General features: G+C 39.4%; 1 protein-coding gene across 6 annotated transcripts in view; it reads right to left on the bottom strand.

The window, feature by feature from the left end:
* PWWP2A (PWWP domain containing 2A) overlaps nt 1-17427 on the bottom strand; it is a 31846-nt gene extending 14419 nt beyond the window's left edge. For 3 of the 6 annotated variants that reach the window (XR_002126415.1, XM_019664090.1, XM_019664089.1), the window contains exon 1: nt 16709-17427. Coding sequence is in view for 3 of the 6 variants with exons in the window: in XM_019664090.1 (XP_019519635.1) it covers nt 16709-17292 (584 nt within the window). In the remaining 3 variants the exon portion in view is untranslated. Of the gene's footprint in view, nt 1-6962; nt 11518-15363; nt 15469-15721; nt 15851-16708 lie in introns of those variants that run through there. The other 3 variants (XR_002126416.1, XR_002126417.1, XM_019664091.1) reach the window with 3 other exon arrangements.
* Nucleotides 17428-21349: the final 3922 nt, after the last annotated feature.

Below are 21349 nucleotides of genomic sequence, written 5' to 3'. Positions count from 1 at the left end.
GTAGACCTTTCCAGTCTTGAATCAGAAAGGATACTAGATACCTTAATGTTAAACATCATTTCATATTATGTTTGCTGAACTATACAAAACACGTCCAATAAATTCAATTATAAATTTGTAACATACATATCTTCCCTCTGGTTATAATAGTTTTTTGAAAGCTTCACAAAACAAATTCAGCCATAACTACCCAAAAATACTGAATCAGTAAAATCCCTCTACTTAATTCATTGCTCAAGTTTCAAACACAGTTGCTCCTTCACTCTTGCATCCTAACTCTTAATCCCTTCATCCACACCACCCCCAACACACAAATATATATATATATATATATATATATATATATATAATATATATATATAAATACTAGAAATTCAGATATTTAAATTACCTCAAAAGCAGACAGATATAGAGCTGTGGCTTTCTAACTTTTTAAAATTACATCGCACATTAATATTTTCATATTGCAGTGCAATAAAAATGCTTATGTATATATACATGCATGCATCTATACATATATTAAATACACACACAACCAAGTTTCACTAAATACTTAACCTTATATTATGTGTACATAATGATAATCTTTTTCTATTCTAGTCTGTTTGTTTCAAACCTATTTAGATACATAAAATGGATTTCAAATCTCCGGGTCCAGACTCAGTTTGCAAAGTACTGCTATAGAACACAAATCTTTACAATTCTCAGTTTCTAATAAGACGGGCTAATAACCTTGTTTCTTATGTAGACTTAGAAGTACTTAATCTGTCTGGGTTCAACATCAGGAATCCTTAAACTAAACTCACTACTCAAGACTCCTACACATAAAAATAAAATCACACTACCAAATAATTTCATCATATACATGCTAACATGTTAATTTTAAACACGGAGTCAAACACAATATAATTATAAATCCAATCCTTTAAGGTAGAGGTGCTTAGAACCCAAGGATCAGCATCAGGATCAGCATCAGGTAGAACCCCTGACATCAGATGCAAATGTTTTGCATATCTGTTTTCCTGGAGCACTTGCTTCTCAGATTCTCTAAAATGTCCTTATGCCCCCAAAAGGTTCAGAATACCTTCCTTGGGAAGAAAATTTGAGATCAGGTAATTTACAGTGGTAGGTGCATCTAAAATCGGGCAAGGATAGAGGAAGAGCCACCACCAAACACCACCAGGATATCCGGATCTAACATCTAAATAGTTTTTTCCTTAAAATCGTTTGATAGCTTGGCTACTACACACCAACAACTTATAACAAATATTTAGAAACCACAAAGGAAGAGGAATGCTTTTTTTTTTTTTTTTTAACCTCGGGTGGGATAAGTTTGAGTCTAGGAAGGACACCCTCCTGTCCAACTTTGCAAAACGTGGCTTTTTATTCTAGCATAGCATCTGGTACCTAAGTGTTTGACTACTTAATTGCAAGGCACTTTGACATTTAGCCTTTCTTATGTACAGGTGCTCAATAAACACTTTTTTTTGGGGGGGGGAGGGGTCATAGAATAAGCATTTATTATCAGAGCACCAGTGGTCTGAGAAGGCAGCAGGTTAACACCTCCAAAAACTGCCTTCTCAATAAACACTTTTTCAAGATGACAGGGCAAAGGAGAGGCAATTTTTTGTGTTTTAATCTAGAGCTACATAAAACAATACAACTTATCTGAGGTAAGACCACTATTTGTACTAACAATAAAATTGTCTAACTCATAAGGAGCCATCATTTTGTCTCCATTACACTTTCAAATGTTTTCATATCTGAACAACAAATTTCCTTTCCTTTTTTAGAAATAATTCAAACATAATAATCTTAACATTTGAGATAAAGTTTCACAGCTGTTTCTTATCATCGTTGGGCATTACTAAACCTCAAAATTCAGTTCTCACATGCATAAAATGTTTTAACACTATCTTAAAGGATACAGGTCAATAAATGTTAGCCATTTTTCTTGGCTAAAATTTACTTCATTTAATGTACTTCATTCAAGTAATTTGATCTTACTTTCAACTAACAATTAACTAGAGTTTGGGATCTTTTCTCTATCTTTAATTTATAATCTCAATGTGAGGATGACCCAGCCAATTATTAAAGTTGTTTATAGCAAATAAGCTGTGGAATCTAATGTTTACCCTCATGGAGTTTCATTAACAACATTAATTTCACATCTGTTTTTTTTCCCCTTGCCTTTCCCTCTTAAGCAGATAAAATACAAGCATTAAATGTTTTTAATAACACAGGGAGGCGCTTAATTGTGTAATAATGAATGGAAAATGCAGGCACCAAAAGAAAAAAGCAAAATGTACAAACTGGTAATTCTGGGTGGTGGATGAATTGGCAAAAAAGCAGACAAGGTTTTAAATAATAAAACTTCCAGAAAGAGACGTCACTTTAAAAAGAAAAGGGAATAAATGATCTGCTCCATCTCAGTCATCACGCTGTCACTCACATGGACAACACTTAACACCACGGCCATGTTTCAAACTGAGGGTGGAGGTGCTGGTTGTGAAATCAGTTTCGAGGGTTGCAACTATGATTAAAATTTTTTTTAAAATCAGCGTAAATACAGGTAACTACAATGAATGTTTCGTGTATATATGGATTCACGTGTAAGATGTATTTGTAACTATGCTCAAAAGTTTGAAAGCTACTTAACCTATGAAACTGTAAGCTTAAGAATATCAAGTAGCCTCGATACTATGGTGTCTTAAAAATCCTCAAATCTAATTTCTCAAGTGTTGTCTGTGGAAATGTGCAACACAATACTCTGGTGTTTGAAAATGGAGATTCCTGAGCCCTGCCCCAAGGCTGAATGACAAGACTCTCCCCTAAGATGGACCCCACGGTCTGAATTTGTAAGCGAGCGCTTTTGCTTTAGCTTTTTCTAAAGTGAAGATCTTTTTATGTTCCATGTGAATGCTCACTAAAGGATGACCTCAGCAGAGGAAGATTTTAATGATCGGTGGAGAGATCGAAGGCTGATTAGAACCCTTGCTTGAGAGATTTTTCTAAAAGAGCTTTTTACAAATACTCCAGGAACTGAGTAATAAGACACAAAGTATATCTCCTCTTTCCCCCACCCGTTCTCGATACAGCATGAAGATATTTACTAATGTACTATGTACTAGTGACTCATTCTAATCCTACCCATTTCAGTCTTCTTTAACCACTACCCCAAAATTCTAAAGGAAAACTATTCAGGTATTATGGTTTAAATAAAAATAGCTTCTAGGGAAAACCAGACAAATTGTACAAGAGACCTTTCTGTACAATCTATGCAACTTCCTGTGGACCTATAAAAAGTTTCAAGTATAGCAATCTTCTTAACAATGTAGGAGTATTTAGGGCTAAAATTTTGAGGGAGAATATTTGGGCTTAATAGTTATTTTGTGTAAAGGCAAGAGAAAATCATTATAAAAAGAATCCTGAGCTAATATCAAGATGAAACAAATGTAGAGTGCTTAAGCCAAATTCAAAATGTGACTATTATAAGACGTAGGAGAATATTTTCTATTATTTGAGTTCCACTTTAGATATCTGAATTTTATGGATGATTCTAGCTTTGACTAAACAAAGCCTTTATTTCCCCACTAATAAGCTTTACAAAACAATGGGATTTGCTCAAGATTTCTAGCATTACCAATCAATCCTCTACCTAAACATGCATCACTTCTTGGAGTGAAGCTCACAAGCATCACTCAAATTCCTTTTCTCAAGGAATACCTCAAACAAAACTAAAAATGTTTACCAACAACTACTCAACTTTTTAAAAAGTCAGACATACTGATAATTCTTATCTCTTATTCTGAAAGTGTTTTTTAAATGCTGATATAGTGTTCATCAGCATTAACGTCACAGCAACGTCAACCAACTCATCTCTGACCTACGAGTATATTTTCTTCCTTTTTACGACCGTTTAATAGTGCACAACTGATTCTCATTTTCTTCCCTTCAATTCAGGTTGTTGCCAAGCTCCAAGTGCAGGAGATTCTTTTTAAAATATTATACACGAAAAATAAACTAACAGCTAAGGCATTACAAACCTTAGGCATGTATACTGAGGTCCTGAGGAATTCAACACTCAGAGAAAAAAGTCCAGGAGGGTAACTGAGACAGGCTGCTGGCTGGACCAGACTCTCTCCAATAAATGGATCAACAAGACAAAAAGAACACTTTCCCTCCCAGAATTCTTTTTCCATAATGAATCTACAACAGGAAAAATTTATATCCAGTTAGCCACTTAAGAAATATCCAGGGCCGGCCGAGTGGCGCGTTGGTTAAGAGCTGGCTTGGGACGCCAGCTTTGAGCAGCAGGGCCCCGGTTCGGATCCCACATGAGGGCCAGTGACACTGCCCTCCACAGCTAAGATGCTGAACAACAGCTCAACCTGGAGCTGGGCTGCCGGGAGTCGTAGGCCACGGCGTAGGCTGCAGTAAAGCTGCAGTGGGGCTGCCATAAGCTACCGTGTGTCGTCAGCAGCCAGTGTGAGCTGCCAAGAGCCGCTGTGAGCGGCCGTCCAGAGGCCGGCGACCGATCTGCCTCACCCGGGAAGAGCGCAATGATAATAACCAACATGGGCCAGTGAAGCAACGTCCTCCACAACTAGACTGAAGAACAAAAGGACAGCAACTTGTCTGCTCCCCTTCCCCAATTCCCCAACCCTGTTCCCCTCTCCCAATTCCCCAATAAAATCTTTAAAAATAGTAATAATAATATCCAAATTTTTATTTCAAGGAAAGGTTTTCAGAAAATACTTCTCCTTAAATTAGCAAGAGGTTAAATCATAAAGGGAGGAGAAAACTGTGAAGCAAGCTTATTTTGGTTTACATTTCATCTCTGTGAGATTGGTTATGTCAGAGTTTAACTTCAGCACAAATGAAATTAATCCAATAGCTATATGCAGTAGAAATTTACAAAATAAAAATGTACATCTATGCCTCAAAAACTAAAAATATGAGCCACTTCCGGATATATATCCAAAATAACTGAAAACACTGTCTCAGAGAGATATTTGCAACCCATGTTCACAGCAGCATTACTTACAATAGCCAAAAAGGTAGAAACAACCCAAGTGCCCATGAAGGGACAAGTGGATAAACCAAATGTATTATATATATACAAGGCAATATCATTCAGCCTTAAAAAGGAAACCCTGTCACGTTACAGCATGGATGAACCTTGAGAACATTATGCTAAGTGAAATAACTCATACGAGAAAAAAAAAAAGATACTATGATTCCACTTATATAAACTATCTAAAGTAGTCAAATTCATAGAAAGAGAAACTAGAATGACAGATGCCAGAGACTGCAGGCAGGGGGAAATGGGGAATTGTTTAATGGGTATCATTTTGGCTTTACAAGATGAAAAAGTTCTGGAGATCTGTTTCACGATGTGAACATACAGAACTTATACACTTAAAAATGGTTAAGATGGCCCATTTTATGTGCTACCTATGTAGAGTGGAAAGTTTGATGAGAAGCAGTATATTTTTGTGGTAGTAAAGGAATTAATGCAAGAGAAATAGCAGTAACTACACTGGCTAACAACAGGAATACACCCTGACCTGAGGGAGAATCCAAGTGACCATCACCGATAGTGCTGATGAGGGCGAATGACCATCAAGGTCCTGCCGACGAGGCACTGAGAACATGCTGCCTCTAAGGAGCGAATATCAGACAAACCTAAAGTGAGAAATAGTCTCTATTATATATGTTCTGTTTTGTACTGCAACGAAATGCAATACATGATCATTCACTGGAGGAGGGGAAAAGCTTTAAAGGACATTATTGGAAAAATTGAAAAAATAATGAACTATGGGTTGCAAATTAGCTAAAAGGACGGTCAATGTTTCCTGAATTTGAAAGCTATATATATTATTGGAAATAAGTGCTCAGGTATTAAGGAGTAAAGGAAGATGATATATGCAACCTCTCAAATAGTTTAAGGAAAAAAATGTTTACATAAAGAATGACAAAGCAAATGTGCCAAAATGTTAAAAAATAGTGAATCCAGATAAAGTGTGAGTTCTCTGCTACGTTTGAAATGATTTCAAAATAAAAAATTAAACTAGTTTTTAAAAGTATGATCTTAAATTTAGTGTACCTCAGCTCCACCAAAACTTTTAAGGTACATACAAAAAGAAAATTTGTCCTATTTAAGCATAAATGCCAGCAAACTCACCTCAAGTATCAGCAAACACAAAAATCTATATTCAAATGCAAGTATGCTTATTACAGTCAGACAGTATAAAACTAGGTTCCAGCCCTAGGCCCCAACTTCAGTGGGTGAGACTAGAATGCAAGTCATTGCCAAGAGGGTACAGGCTTCAGAGGGAAAGAAAGCACTGTGGATTAGTGATCAGGCAATGGGCTCTGCAGGAAATGGGGCTCCACCTAGAAGGGCCCAAGCTGATTAAGTGACAAGTAAAATATGGAGTGGTTGAAGTAACAGTGGTTACCCACTTTTGAATGTTGGTAACCAATTATTATACGTCGGTTTAAAAAGGTAAAATAGGGCCGGCCGAGTGGCACAATGGTTAAGAACTGGCTTGGGATGCCAGAGGGCCCCGGTTCAGATCCCACATGAGGGCCAGTGACACTGCCCTCTACAGCTAAGATGCTGAACAGCTCAACCTGGAGCTGGGCTGCCGTGAGTCACCGGCAACGGCATAGGCTGCAGCCCATGGCAGTGGGTTGCCATGGGCTACCGTGTGTAGCCAGCAGCCAACAGCCAGCGTGAGCGGCGAGCAGCTGCAGTGAGCGGCCGTCCAGAAGCCGGCGACTGATCTGCCTCGCCCGGGAAGAGCACAATGATGGTGCCAACTTGGGCCAGTGAAGTAACGTCCTCCACAACTAGACTGAAGAACAAAACGACAGCAACTTGTCTGTTCCCCTTCCTCCAATTCCCCAGCACTGTTCCCATCCCCCCAGTTCCCCAATAAAAATCTTTTAAAAAAAAAAGGTAAAACACCAAGCAGGTGTGATAAAAGCCAACAGATAACCAGATGCAGCATAGGACTCACCAGTCAGCAACATGATTCCCCCTCCACAGGAGACAGGTAAGGATTCAGAGGTTTAAACAAGCAGTAAAATAAAAGTAATCCATCTGGCAGAAAGAGGAGGATGTTGTTATGAGGGTTAGGTAAGTGTGCTGGACAGAGAATACTAGCCTCTTAACAAGACAAGCCAGTGAAGGCTTGATTATTATATAGTGATGAAATTCAAAGTGTCTAAAGCACTTTGCGAAGAACTTAAGCTCAGCTATACTAGCCTGGTCCCATCATTTAATAAGTAGAGGTGAGCACAAAAAATTTCCCTTTCCCTAACTTTGAAATGTGTCATTCCCAAAAGTGAGCCCTTTTCTATTAGGTTTGAAAAGCATATAGGAAGCAGAAAGACCACAAGGACTAAATTCCCTAATGAGACACAACTTTCTCTTCCTGACCAAGCCAATCATTTCCTTACAAAGCCATCTGCCTCGGGGGTTAGTGGGAAGACTGAGAAACATCTCCCACCCTCCATCTGTAAACAACTCCTAGCTATCTCATTCCCTAGTAAAATATAAATGTCATCCTTACTTATTAATTAAAAGGGCAAAGTCATACTCCACCAGCATTGCCTGAAGCTTCTACAGATTCTTTCAAGGTATTTTAAAGATGCAGATTATACTGTAGACCACAATACAACAGGATTTATTAGGTTGACTGGCTATTCAAGTAAACCCATATTAAGTGACTACACTAGCTGTTGTCACATTCATCCTAGTACTGCCACTTAGAAGCTACTTCATAAAGTAATAGTTAATACTTATATAGCACTTACTGTGTGGCATGCACTATTCTAAATATGTACTCATTTACATTAATTATATATAATCACAAAGAACAACCCTATTAAAGTGCTATATACTATTGCCATTTTATAGTTGAGAACAACTAAAGAACAGAGAGGGTAAGTGATCTTCCCAAGATTACACAGCTAGTGAGCAGCAGAGCCAGGATATGAATCCAAGCAGTCAGCCCAAAGTCATGTTCTTAACTACTGCCTCCCTCATCTCAAGTTACTTAACCCCACTCCCCGACCCGGCTTCCTCACTAAGGGAGGGGAGCAGTTAACAGGTCCATGCTCTTTTCTGGATCCCAAGGACACAGACAGGCTTCAGAATTCATCAATTTTCTGGTTTGCAAAAGATAATAAGCACCTTATTATCAAGCATATTAATATTTCAGAAGTAAAATGAGAAAACACTAAGTAGGATAAATGGATGTAATAGCCTCACACAATTTCAGGTCATGATTGTTTTTGCCAACATAAAAGTAACAAAAAGTTCAGTTTTCAGAGATTCTGGATTTTGAAATTGCAGTTAAGTTACTTGATATTAATAGAATTGTCATCAAGATTAAATAAGAATATACATAATTGCTTACCATTGGGCCTAGTACACAATAAGTAGGCGCAATACATGGTAACTATGTTAAAATTAAAATGTTAGATTTTATTAACTGTAAGTGAATGATGTTTTTAATTAAAAGCTCCAAGTGTTACAAGGGCAATCTGCGGGGACTATGGGTACCCAAATAGGTGAGATGGGAGGATGATCTTAGCACCATAAAAATAAAACACCAATTATGAACAAGGATACCAGGATATATCATTTTAAATTAAAAGGATGGGGAAGGGGGCTACATAAGTCTTAAAAGAATATCTCTCTAACCACAGAATTTACTCAATCTTTTAAAAAGTCTATTTAATCCTCTTAGAAAATCAGATAGCTTTTAGAGGTAAGAAAAAAAGAGGTTAAACACTAATATTTGATTTCAAGCTCCCAATCATGTACCTTCAAACAACTCTTTAAAACTTACCTGAATAACTAGGTTTCAAAATATCAGTAAAAACTACAGAAAACACTTATGCTTCAGTCTTTTTAAAAGAAAAATAGTAATAACATCTGTATTCAAATTACTTAACTCCCTAATAGCAAATTGTTCTTTTAAAATAACCATCCAAAAAAAATAATAAATGGTAATAGCCACAAAGTGGCAAAATATTTTTAAGAACAGGCACATCTTGACTTCACTTTGATACATCACTTAGGGCAACATACATGACATTTCTCCAAGAAAATGAACACTACTATAAAAGGATCTTTTTAATTATTAATGAAAATACTTATCACAGTTTTCAAACACTTGAACAGAATTCCCTTAGTCCTGGCTCTAAGATACCAAGAAGCAGTTTTAAGTATCCTATGTTTCCATTATGATTTCTATGTAGTCTTAATATTTCTTTTGTATTATGTCCAGTAGAGTCCATCAGAAATCTTAAATATTTCTCAACAGATGGACTTTTTAAAAAAGGCAATGGGGGAACAAAAATAAATTAACTACTGAAAAAAAGCAATGTATTCAATTTATTTCACTACCCCTGTTTTACCATAAACAGGCTGTCCAATTTACTGTGTTCTACTCTTTAAATCCTTTTTCAGTTCAATCATCCAGCACTTAATAAATGCTGAACTTGTGCTCAAGGAAATCCTCTCATTAACAAGTGGAATCACTGTTGCCAGGGCCAGGCCAGCCAAAGCAAAACAAATGATACCTAATTTAAGACCCAGGACCATATATGAAAAAGAGAAGAAATCCCATTTTCAAAATGCCCCGAGTTCACTACATTGAACTGGAGAGCAATTCATATTTTAAAAGCAGCAGCTATTGCCTGGCTAAGTGAGGAACAGAGAGCTCCATCATTTCTACCTACTACCAGGGTAACTCCTCACCAAAATCATAAGCTAAATGGTAATGATGAAAAACAGTTAAGTGTATTAGAACAGGGTTGTTTCCAAATATTAGAGAATCTTTCAAAAAGGCATTTTTAATATACCTATTAACAACTGCCACTTATAATTTTAGGCAATTTAATTAATCTCTCTGAGTGAGCCTCAGTATCTTTTATCTGTAAAACAGGGATTAGTAAAATTTAGTTCATTGGACTTCCCAGAGAGTAAAATGAAACAGCGTATACAAAGTGCTTACCACAGTTTGCATAAGCCTGGGAAATACATAGTAGCTATTATTAATCACAGAAAGTACAGTTTGGCAACTATCTTAGATGTTGGGAATATGCAGAAAAGTGAAATCAAGTGTTATAGGAGGTGTGAGTTTTAAAAAGCTAAAAACCACTTTCTGTAGCAAAGTGACTAAAATTGGTCCAAAGGAAGAGAGAGGAAAATTATGATCTAAACATCTAGTGGGCAACCAGATTTAAGAAACTATTTGCAAGTTTAATTATCAGTTCTATAACAAGGATTTACATCTGCCATCCAAGTGGCCCATCCCCACATGTGATGCTTACTTTGTAATTACATCCATTTGAAATTAACCAGTAACTTTTAAAACCGGCTTAACAAATGTATCATTCTATTTTGGCAAAACTACCCCTCATCTCCTAAAAATCAATTATCTCCAAATATGATCTGAGAATGATTTCCATCAGCATCACCTTGTTAAAAACACGAAGTGGTGGAAGGAGCTCAGAAATCTTAAGCAAATTTGTTGAGGACCACTGCCCAAAGTGTTTCACAAAAACACTCTATATTAAATCCACCCCATGTGTAACTTAACCACCACTTACTTTCTTGAAAGATCTGCAACTAGACTAGCAAGCTCTACTCTTCCGTTAATGTGTGCCTGAGCTAATTTGGGAATTGAGGTAGAACAGGGCCAATAAATACCAAGAAATAAGGATGCACTCCATAGGCACAAATAACCACTAAGAACATCTTTCATTTTTTAATCAGTGTGAAATTAACAGCCATAACAGAGATGAGCAAATACACAACCTCTTTAACAGCTCCCCACCCCAAATAAATAAATAATCAATCAATCTCAGGAAACTAAACCTGGTTGCATCAAGAGCTTTGCTTTAAAACAGTACACAGTGACATATGGTCTTATTTATACAAAAAAGGCTGAAAATTAACCTCATTAGAAACCCAAGTCCAATAAAACATTCCTGGTGTATAACTTATCTAGTTATCTAGCTTATAAAATTTAGTTATAAAATTTATTTTTAATACCATCATGTTACAGGTTCTTTACTCAGTTTCAAACTAGGTTTTTTAATGTCCAACTCATCATCACTTCCAAAGAAAAATCATTTAAGTCCAACATGCAATGGAAGAGCACACTCTCAATACAGTATATACACTGGTATGGTAGGGAGTGGCCTACAGCTGTCTGGATCAGAAAGTGACTGGCACTTTCCTCTATGTTCTTTTACTGTGGGAACCCTTTATCAACGCGGTGGGCTATAAGAATCATCACCGAAAAATATTTAGTATTTTAAACATGTACAATTCAATGCAATCATTCAAACATACTACTGAAGGACCTAGATGCTCCACCTGGATGCTTAGTATAAGCTACTGATACCACTACTCACTGCTTCACCAGAATGGCTGTATATTTTTCCCACCAAAAGTAGGGCTATTGCACCATACGTTTCATGGTCTCTCTGTAAAGAAAAAAAATCATTGTCTTGGTTTATATTTCCTTAAAAAAATTAAAAAAATAAAAACACAAGTAAATTTTCTACAAATTGCTTTAAGAACTTAGTGAAATCTGAGGTTTTCTAAAGCAATCACCTCAATTGTTTTTAGTGCAACAGTATCCCACATACACACACAAAAAGTCAACATTTATACACACACAAAATCAACATTTATAAAAGATCAATTCTGAAATATAACTAACTACAACCTTTAATAAGCATGTACCACAAAATTAAAAGGCACAAGGATTTTTTAAGCATAAGTATTTACTTCATGATTCCGTAATTCATATCAGGTTCAAAAACACAGAATTCAGAAACTTTTCAGGATTTCAAAGTAGCTTTATAACTATTTTTTTTAAAGCATGGAGAACAGTACTAAACAGTTTAAATGCTCCTTCTGTGTAGAAAGAAACAATAGGCCCAGTCCTTTGCCTTCAGGTATGGATCAAAAAGGCTGAGAAACTTTTTGCCTTTGCAGACGTTCCTGACTGGTTCTATTTTTCTATGTTTGAAATGACTCAAGTTGGAGGTGTATGTAAGAGATAGGTCTAAAAGTCTGCAGGCAGGCGGGAGAGATCCAGATCATTTCTACTAACCTAAAACAAGGCTTTCAAAAGAGGCCCTCACAGGACTGTGGTTGTTGTCTCTTCGGTTTGTTCCGGAGGGAAAAGAACTATTTTAAAAACGTTATGGAAATGCATCCAAGTGGATGCAATGGGGAAAAAATCCAGAATGTAGAAAATTCTACCAAACAAAGACTGTGGGTTTAACAAACTGCAAGGGAATAAAAGTAATGGCAGAACTACAGATGAAAAACTTACGAAACTTACCATTTCCAATGTAAACTTTACTTAGATCTTAATTTGAACAAAACGATGTTAATCGCGATGTTAATTTTGAGCCAATCTGTGAAATTTTAACACTGACTGGATATATGATGATATAAAGGAATTGCCATTATTTTAGGTGTGGTAATATCAGTGCGGTTATGGCTTTTAAAGTCCTTATCTTTTTTAGAGATCTATACTAAACTATTTATGGTAAAGTGATTATGTTTAGGATGTACATCAAAATAATCCAGTGGAAGTAGGCATACCACGAAACAAGTTTGGCTAACGGTTGATAAATGTCAAAGCAAGGGCAATACAGACATAGAAGTTTACTTCCCTGAATAAAAAATAAAAACTTATGGTACAATCACTGATTTATTATTCTGTCTAAAGTAATCATTAAGACCAGCGGTTCTCAACCTGTGGGTTGCGACCCCCTTGGGGGGTCAAAGGACCCTTTCACAGGGGTCGCCTAAGACCATCGGAAAACAAAAAGATATCTACATTACGATTCATAACAGTAGCAAAATTAGTTATAGAGTAGCAACGAAAATCATTTTATGATTGGGGGTCACCACAACATGAGGAACTGTATTAAGGGGTCGCAGCATTAGGAAGGTTGAGAACCGCTGATTAAGACAGTTTAGCAACTTGAAGAAATGCTTATTATATAATACTATATGAAGAAACAAATGTACCTATGTCAAAATTACAAAAGCATTAAGGGAAAAAAGGGAATAAGAAAACAAAACTGAATTTGTGGGTTAGCTGATTATTTTTATCTGCTAGTTTTACACTATTATCATTAGACATTGATGAATTCAGGAGTAGGCAGATAATTTTAAACTACCTAAGGTTGGGTATAAAATAGTGGAGGAGCCTAGAGTAAAATAGAGAATGTATGACTCACTTTAAAGATAGTTAATTGCAAATACTATGTACTAGTATGCTACATAAAATATTTTTAACCAGATATTCAAATATCTTCATTTGTAGGGTGACTGTCATTTACAGGCCAAAGCAACCTACTTTGAAGAGGAGGTAGTAACAATCGAACCAGGATGACACAGGAAAACCAGACCATCTGGTCACCCTGTTCCCTTTACACATTTAAGCTAAGGCATAATTTGTTTACTTGTTTGTGCTTAAGTGAAATGTCTAAAGTCAAAATGAATTATCCTCATAAGAACTAGAGAGACTGCAGCCTAGAGAGGCACAGGTTTGCCCAAAGTCAGTGTTAATTGGGAAGGCCAGTGCTGAGTCAGAATCCAAGTACCCTGACACAGTCCAGATCAATCTATTCAGTACCACTTTAGGTTTTTAATTACATGTGTCCTCCTCCTTTTTTCCACAAAAAGATTCTCCTCAGAAATGAGTTCTTCAATCAAGTAACTATAAAAATAAGGCAAAAAAAAAAAATACAAAGGAAGGGGGGAGAATGTCAAATGCTTAAAAAAAGAGCAGACTCTTGGTCAATCCACATATATATGAAATCCTGTACTCAAGCATCAAACACTTTTTCTATACAGTGAAAATCTCTTCCAACTTTAAGATGTTTTTGAACCATGCATAATGTCAGAATAAAATAATAAAGGTAGTATCTGGCCGTTTTGAAGAAAAGCACTAAGTAGTCTCCCAAATGTTAATTCTTTCTTGACTACCTCACCAAACAGGAAAGAACCAAGACTTCAGAGCCTACTGTGTATTCCCCAACATACAGCTAAGAAAATGGGTCCTCTCCCGGGCAGGTTCCATGGCTAGGAGCTGACTACAGCATCTGCTTGGCTCTAGCACCCATAGCATTTGTATTATCCCATACTGCTACTAAAATCAAGATAAACACTAAATTTCAAAAATTTGCAATTCTTTACTTACTGCTTAAAAGAAAACTTGCCAGCCCAATTAACTTTTTAATATGAAAGTCCAAGAGGTATAGGCTTTTCAGATTCAGATCAACCTACATCTGAATTCTCACCTTGCCATTTATAAGCTAAATGGCCAAATTAAATGAACCTCAATTTCCTCCTATATAAATGAAAATACCACCAGTTATAAAGACTAAAGCATGTGGTATAATGCCTGGTATATAATACAGACTCAATAAGAAGCTATTTTTACCTAAAGGTTTAAATTCAATGGCCAATTCAAATAGGATACAAAGTATTTTTAAAGCAACTGATTGACTATACTCATGGTCTTGATAGTCTATAAAGCATATGTCCTGGATAATCAGTTAACCCCAAAACTGCACTTGAAAGTATGTAATCAAGATAAACAGATTGCAAAATATGGCAGATACATTTTTCCAAATTATATTAAATTATGAAAAAGGGATACCCAACTGGTCAAGCATTGCTCCAATAATTCCTTGAAGTGCTAAAATGTAAAAACCATGTATTTTATTTCCTTACCACTTCTACAATGGGTGCCTCCCATAAGTTAATAACGGAAGGCAGGAACTGTGTCTCATACATACACAGGCATGCCTCACAGATATTGCTGATTCGGTTCCAGACCATCACAATAAAGCGAGTGTCGCAATAAAATGAGTCCTACTTTTTACTGGTGGAGAGGTCTTGCCTTAAGTTTATTTTTTTTAAAAAGTAACACCTGTGAAGCGCAGTAAAGCCAAGTGCAATCAATAAACGAGGTATGTTTTAGCATCCCTAGGAGGGTCCCTTACACACAGATGTACTCAATAAATATTTGTTGAATGAAAAGTTGACAATTCCCTTAAAGGCTTTTTAAAAAAACTTTAATGACGAGATCCTTTCAATTTAAAACATTAAAATATAAAAGATTAATACTAGCTTCTCCAACAAAAGAAATTGCTGTTGAAAAGCACTGTTAGCAAAATAGACCAAAACTCTAAAAATAAACTGCAATTCTCTAACAATTTAAAAAAAAAACAACAACAACACAATGAGCACCTCAACACAGGAAAGCACTATCCATTCCATTTCTAAAAACAACTTACCTTTTTGCACCTTCCTTTTGCAGATTTGAAATCCAGATTCTCACACAATCACCAGCCTTCACTTCTGTTTGATTCAATAGCATACACACTGCTGAGTCTCTTTTGCTAGTAAATACATCAGTAGAAAGCACACTGGTCTTATTCTGCTTTCTAACTATGAAAACAAAAGTGCCAAAGTCCTATCTCAAAATTCTTTTTAAAAAGAACTTTTAAAAAACATGAGATTAAACAACGTGCAGAAATAATTGCAAAGACTCTCATCTTTCCCACCCCCCACCCCCACCCCCAAACATCATACTTTGAGATGTTAATTTTAAATGGACTTTTTTCCCCAAATGGGAAAGGATTCTTGTTGTACCTTGCTGGGAGGGCAAGGAGGTAAAACATACTAAAATAAGCCGTTTCCAAACGGGTGAAATACCATCAGAGTGTGTGCTGTTGCGGGAAACAGAACGGAAAGCTGTGAATGGGAGTCTGCACTTCATATCTGCAAAAGAAGAGTAAAAAGGTTAACTTAACTGTAGGCTTAGATTCTCTTCTTTACCCGTTTAAAGCAATACCCATAAACATTTTAAATCCAAAGATGAAAATGTGCTGGCTAAGACAGGTTTGTGGGTGCATCCAGCCTTCTTGTTCTTAATACATAAATTTAAACTATACCTACAGTATTAGAAGTCAGTATTTGAACACTTCACACCATCTTGATATTCAAAGTTAAAAAGAAAACCCGATCTCTTCTTTAGACTTTCCGTAACAACTGTCGTAGTAATAATTAGCTAAACGTGTTTGCTGTTGAACAATTATCTACTAAGGAGAATTAGTTCTAAAGAGTCAGAATTAACCATCAAAAGGCTCCTTTTAAATAAATGCTCTTCCCCCTATAAGGAGTGACAGTTAACCTTTTGGGAACCCCCATGCGCACACCCCTTTCTCCAACCTCATTAAAATGAAAGGTTAATTGGAGAACAGAACTGCCTCACAAGCAGTCTCCCCCGACCAAGAAGACCGTTTCTCGGCGAAAATCCTCCGCATTTTGCACTAACCCTCCCGCCCCAGTGTGAGCGAGCCAGGGCCGGGTCTCGGAAGGAGGCCGGGGCCGGGGGTGACACCCGCGAGCCCGTCACGCACCCGCGCCCCCTACCTGGGGGCTCACCTGGGGCAGGGACCGCCCTCTCCCGGCCTCGCGCGCCTGCCCCACTAGGAGAGCGCGCCACGCGGGACCCGAGGGCGGTGCGGGCGCCGGGGAGGCGGGAGCCGGGGGTGAAAGGGCGGCCCCGGTTTCCTCCCTCCCTGGGGACCGAGCGGACCGGGGCGCCCAGGGGCGTGCTGGGGGTGGGCGCGGTACCTTTTGGACAGATCCATGAGAACCCCGGAGAAGAGCTTCTCCCCAAGGCGGAACGACACGACGAGCGCGTCCTCAATGATGTGGTCCAGCGTGACCCGCACCTCCGAGCCAGGGATGAGCTGCGACACCGCAGAGTCCCCGCCCGCCGGCGGCACGAGCGCCGGGGCTGCGGGCTGGGGCAGCGGCGGCTCCTGGCGCTCCTCGGGAGCCGGGGGCTGCTCCGGCGGCGGTGCAGGGGAAGGTGGGAGATCGGGCCCTTCCTGAGGTGCGGCTGCCGCCAGCTCCACCACCCGGGCGGGCAGCTTCTCCTCAGCCTCCAGCTCCGGCCCCGCCGCCTCTGGGTTGCGAGCGAGCTCCCCCGGCGGCGGCGGTGGAGGCGGGAGCGGCGGCTCGTCGGCCTGAGGAGAGGACTGCTGCCCGTCGGCCTCGCCTTCCGGCACAGATGCTTCAGTGGCGGTGACCGGGAGCGGGTCAGTGCCGGCCTCGCTGCCGGGGATGGGCTCCATCTCCGGCTCGGCCTCGCCGGCGCCCCCCTCCCCGGGGGACGCTGCAGTCGCTGCCGCCTCTGCAGCTACGGCCGCCATTTTCTTCCTGGCTTCACCCTCCTCCAACTCCGGCTGCAGCGGCGCTGGCGGCAGCGCTGCTTGGTTCCCTGGGCCTTCCCCTCCCTCCCGCAAAACAGTTTTGTCCCGCCCTTTCCCTAAAGCTCGTTATTGGCACCGCGCCATTGGCTCCGTCCTACACCCCTCCCGCACTTCTGATGTACCATTTGCCACATGTGGACGTCTATCATCTAGTCATTCCATCCCTCCCATGCAGAGTAGGAACTTCTCATTGGCCGGATGAGTTGTCAAATGTCGAATCTTAGAGGAGGAGTGGGGGCGGGCTCAAAGTGAGCGGGGGAAGTCACAAAAGATGAGCCATATACTTATCGACTCTTGCTATTGGCTGGAAGAGGAAGTAAAATTTTATGGTTGGCCTACGCTCCTGCCCATTATCGGCCAGGCTTTCAGAGGCGGGAGAAAGGAGGGAATCACGTGGCGTGCCAGTTCTTTCAAAGGAGACGGAGGGGAGGAGTAACAAGGGGATGCGAGAGGGGAACTGCTTCCCAAGAATCCCTGCGCAGAGGTCCTTAGAATAAATGTTATTTCTAGGCGCGGACCTGCTTGCGGCCGCTTGTGGGCACGACAAGTTTCTTTGGGAAGGGCAACTAAAGTTTCAAAATCTACAAGCGCTTGGAGCTCCTACTATGCTAGGCACTGTGCTAGGTACTGGGGATAAAATGATGTGCAAGACATTCTCCGTAGCCTCATGGTAGCCACTCCAACCTCCACACAAGATCTGTTTTCCTTCCCTCCACTTTCTAGGAACAACGCACCTATTCATTTCAAAGTAGGAAAATGCTAATTAAAACAGGAGGGACACCATGTTCACTGGATTAAGCTAATGAAAGTTCCAAAGAGCAGTCGTAAGGCATTGCTGGGCTCCCATGTGAACACTGCTTGTTTTCCAAATTCACTGGAAAGTGGGCCCACCTGTTTTCTTGCTTAAGCTTTTACTCTTTTCCTGGCCTCCCCTATGCCACAGGTACAAAAAGTTCCTCTCTTCAGTGTCCTAATGCCCCTACTTCTCTCTCTTACTTTAAGTCTCTTGGTTTGTATGTTGGGAAGAATCGACTAAATCCATTTCTCTCAAATTGTATCTCAGAGTCACCCTTCTCTGCAGGAGAGATTATAGGCACTTAGAATACCTACAGGAGGGAGGGGAGAAAAGTTGCCAGCTTAAAGGGAGTAAAAAATAAAATCTTGAAGAATAATTACAACTGACATTTATGAGTACCTACTGTGTACCAGGCACTAGTGCAAACACTTAGAATATCATCTCATTTAATCCTTACAATATTCCTATGAGGCAGCTACTATTATTATTATTATACCCATTTTATAGATAAGAAATTGAGGCACAAAAAGGGTGCCCAAGGTCTCTCAGCTAGTAAGCTGCAGAGTCAGAATTCCAGCTTTTTACACTGGAAGAACTGAAAATAGCAAAAAGTAAAGATCACTATTTGCTCTGACTATTTCAAGCCACAGGGCTCTTGAGAAAAGGCCAGTAGGAAACCCCTGTCAGGGCAGGTTCAGCATCTCCAAAGTAACAGAAGGAAATGAATTTACTGACCGTCCACTCTGTGCCAGAGATTTTCCCTTAAGCTCTCATTTAAAATCCTGTGAGTTAAGTCTTCTCCCTCTTCTACAGATAAGGAAACTGACCTTAGCCAGGTTCAAGATCTTGAAGGTCACACAGATGGCTAGCAGCAGATCCTATCTCACCCAGGTCTTTCCAAGTGCATGATCCTTTCACTCATTTATTGAGCAAATAATTTATCTCCCGCAGGCCTCATGCCTGCAGTAAACAGACATGGATCCCACCTTACAGAATTGTCACCATGATCACTTTATCTATATGGCTCACCACAATCAATTAATTAAACACAACAGAGTTCTATGAAAATCCTAGACCTACACTGAGCTCCCACATTGTATAATCTCCCACAGGGAAAAAAAATACAGTTCAGGTTCTGGGACCTGATTACTTCTTGCAGTAATTCATTGCAAGACACTGCAGTGCATTATTTAAATTAAGGATTTATAGCAGATTGTGGCATACCAAGTCACCCTTCTAACTCATTTTTCATCCTACCACTCAAGAGTCTACTAGCTCCCTATGTTTACATCAAATGCACACTCTTGTGCTTGTCTTTCAAGGTCCTCTGTGTTCCTACTCTTATCTTTCAAGGTCTGTTTTCTACTACTCTTCAAGCTTCCTATGCTGAAAAGATCTGGTCATGAAGTTTTCATCCATTTATTCAACAAATAAATGTTGAAGGCCTACTATGTGTCAGTTACTGGGCTAGGGAGGCAGAAGCCATGCAGAAAACACAGGAGTGTTTTCTGTAGTATGTGGTCTCCTGGGGCTTGTTTTTCTGGTTAGGAAGCTAGAAAATATCTAATGGGTAAACAAGATGATTACAGATTGTAAGCAATGCCTTAAAAGAGATAAACAAAGTGAGGTGATAGGGAGTAGCTGGGGGAGGGGCAGAGGGTATCTCCTTTAGATAGGGTGGTCAGAAAAGACCTTTCTAAGGACGGGACAGTTTAGCTCAGATGAAAAAGGTAAGGAGCCAGCATTGACATTGTTGGATGAACATGTGGGTCAAAAGGAACGGCAATTGCTAACATCCTGAGGCAAAAGAGGTCTTGGCTTATTCCAGAAACAGAAAGGAGGCCAGTGAACTGGAAAACAAACAGCAAGATAAGTGGATAAGGTAAAATTGGAAAGGAAGACAGGAGCCAAATCATACAAGTATTTTATGCACTGCAGATACAAAAACAAAAGATCCTGCCCTCAGGGAGTTCTTAAGCGAGTGGGAACACAGCTTTTACTCTCAATTGTATCCTGGTCACTTCTGTATTCAGCCTCCTCCTGGCATTGAATCAGCATAGAGGAGGTATTCCTGGAATGGATAGCCACGTGGTTTTTGTGTCTGGATGAACGGTGGAGGATTGGATGGATGGTTGGAAGGCTGGATGGTGCCTTAGTCCATTCAGACTGCTAGAACAAAATACCATAGACTTGGTGGCTTGTAAACAACAGAAATGTATTTCTTATAGTTCTGGGGGGCTGGAAGTACAAGATCAAAGTGCCAACATGGTCAGATGAGGGCCCTCTTCCAGGTTGCAGACTTTTCATTGTATTGGGTTGTCGGAAAAGTCATGACGCATTTTTGTAACAAAAAACATAGAAAAAATACGTCATGACTTTTCCGACAACCCAATATACTTACATGGTGGAAAGGGGCAAAGGAGCTTTCTTGGGTCTCTTTTATAAGGCCATTAATCTCATTCATGAGGACCCCTCCCTCAGGAACTAATCACCTCCCAAAGGTCCCATGTCCTAATATTATCGCCTTGGGAGTTAGGATTTCAACATATAAATTTTGGAGGGACACAAACATTCAGACCATAGTAGATGGATAGTTGGTTGATTGGACATGTGGATGGAAAAGGGGCCACATGTTAAACCTGACAAGCTCAGGAACTGAAAATAACCAGAGGACGGGGTAAACATAAAAATTCCCAACAAAGGTGGGCCATGGTAGGAAGTTACATCCTTGGCTTGTAGCTTCCTTGATAAAGGTCAATCTTTACCTTAAGCCTGTCTGTCATCTTTTTGCATCTAAGATAACATACCCTTACAATATCAGAGTAATTTCTTTGTCCAGACCCCCCAGGGGGCACAACCCACCACACCAGACAGAACAGGAACCAACAAAATCCCTCATTGTTATCTTGTTCCCCAAATACAATCTCTATGTGCTGTAAAATGCTATTAACTCTGCTATATATATCCAGCAATGTAAAAGAAGCATGTATCTCTTCATTTTCCTTTTTATCCAATCCCAGAGATTTCCCTGCTTTGCTTTCTCCTACCTCCTTAATCTACAACCAATGGATTTCATGTAACCTTCCTCCTTTGATTCTAATGTATAAAATAAGTTGCAAAACGGCCATTTTTTGAAGCATTTTCTGAATCCATTGAGACTTTGCTTCCCGGCAATTGTCGTCAGTTTGGCTCAAATAAACT

The sequence above is a fragment of the Hipposideros armiger genome, unplaced genomic scaffold (assembly GCF_001890085.2).
Source record: "Hipposideros armiger isolate ML-2016 unplaced genomic scaffold, ASM189008v1 scaffold_416, whole genome shotgun sequence".
Classification (NCBI taxonomy): Eukaryota; Metazoa; Chordata; class Mammalia; order Chiroptera; family Hipposideridae; genus Hipposideros; species Hipposideros armiger.
The sequence above is the reverse complement of the archived record's forward strand: the minus strand, read 5'-3'. Positions and strand labels throughout refer to the sequence as shown.